We start from the raw sequence: 1488 nt of genomic DNA, 5'->3' as shown, positions 1-1488 counted from the left end.
TTCCACTTCTACAAGTGAGCAATCGACTAAGGGTCAAGTGAGCACACCTAGTGCTACGCATGACAATTCACCCATTAAACCACCCACCAGGAAGCAAAACATGATCATTAAGGCTAAGGAAGTTAGGAAAGTTGTGAATTCTGATTAGCCTGTACTCCTCATGATTTGCAAACATGTGCTTTTAGATGTTGCTAAGCTCGATAAGGCATTGCCTTCAAGTATGGTTGCTATTTTGCAGGAATTTGAGGATGTTTACCCTGACGAGGTCCCTGATGGCTTACCACCCATTCGAGAGATTGAGCACCAAATTGACCTGATTCCTGGAGCACCACTACCTAACAAATCTGCTTACCACATGGGCCCTGAGGAGACAAAGGAGTTTCAACGGCAAGTTGATGGCCTATTTGGTAAGGGTTGGATAAAGGAGAGTCTAAGTCCTTGTGCTGTGCCGGTGATACTTGTCCCCAAAAAGGATGGTACTTGGCGCATGTGCACTGATTGTAGGGCCGTTAACGCTATTACTGTTAAATGCCGTCACCCCATTCCTAGATTAGATGATATGCTTGATGAACTCGATGGTGCTATTATATTCACTAAAATTTACTTAAGGAGTGGCTATCATCAAATTAGGATGAAAAAAGGCGATGAATAGAAAACGGCTTTCAAAACCAAACATGGTCTCTATGAGTAGCTAGTCATGCCTTTTGGGCTGACTAATGCCCCTAGTACATTCATACGATTAATGAACCATGTTTTGAGGCATTTCATTGGAAAATTTGTCATTGTTTACTTTGACGATATTCTAATATATAGTCACAGTGAACAAGAAGAGCACATGGAGCATGTGAGATTAGTTCTTGAGACACTTCGACAGGCGCGTTTATACGCTAACCTTAAGAAGTGCACCTTTTGTACAAACGAGCTTGTGTTCTTAGGATATGTAGTGAGATCACAGGGAATCAAAGTGGACGAGTCCAAGGTTGAGGCCATCAAGCAATGGCCAACTCCAACATCCGTCCATGAGGTGCGCAGCTTCCATGGATTGGCAGGTTTCTACCGACGATTTGTCAAAGACTTCAGTACCATTGATGCCCCATTGACTGTCGTGACCAAGAAGAATGACAAATTCTGTTAGGGAGACCCCCAAGATCAAGCATTCCGCACCCTCAAAAACAAACTCATGCATGCACCTGTTTTGGCATTACCAAATTTTCACAAGACCTTTGAAATTGAATGTGATGCCTCTGGTGTAGGTATTAGGGCCGTTCTCATACAAGACAAGAGGCCTTGTGCATTCTTTAGTGAGAAACTAGGAGGTGCTGCCCTGAACTACCCCACATATGATAAGGAGCTCTACTCACTTGTACGAGCATTGGAGACTTGAAAATACTACCTACGCCCAAGGGAGTTTGTGATACACACTGATCACGAATCCTTGAAATTTCTCAAGGGCCAACCCAAGTTGAGCAAGCGCCATGCCAAATGGGT

The 1488-nt window shown here is 43.8% G+C and overlaps 1 protein-coding gene across 1 annotated transcript; it reads left to right on the top strand.

The window, feature by feature from the left end:
• The first annotated feature begins 355 nt into the window (after nucleotides 1-355).
• Nucleotides 356-1135, top strand: LOC140013402 (uncharacterized mitochondrial protein AtMg00860-like). Its single transcript, XM_072062673.1, has 2 exons — nucleotides 356-476; nucleotides 936-1135. Exons 1-2 carry the CDS (start codon nucleotides 356-358, stop codon nucleotides 1133-1135), a joined length of 321 nt encoding a protein of 106 aa, XP_071918774.1.
• The last annotated feature ends 353 nt before the right edge of the window (nucleotides 1136-1488 follow it).

The sequence above is a fragment of the Coffea arabica genome, chromosome 8c (genome assembly GCF_036785885.1).
Source record: "Coffea arabica cultivar ET-39 chromosome 8c, Coffea Arabica ET-39 HiFi, whole genome shotgun sequence".
NCBI lineage: Eukaryota > Viridiplantae > Streptophyta > Magnoliopsida > Gentianales > Rubiaceae > Coffea > Coffea arabica.
Note: the sequence above shows the minus strand (reverse complement) of the source record. Positions and strands in the feature narration are given on the sequence as shown.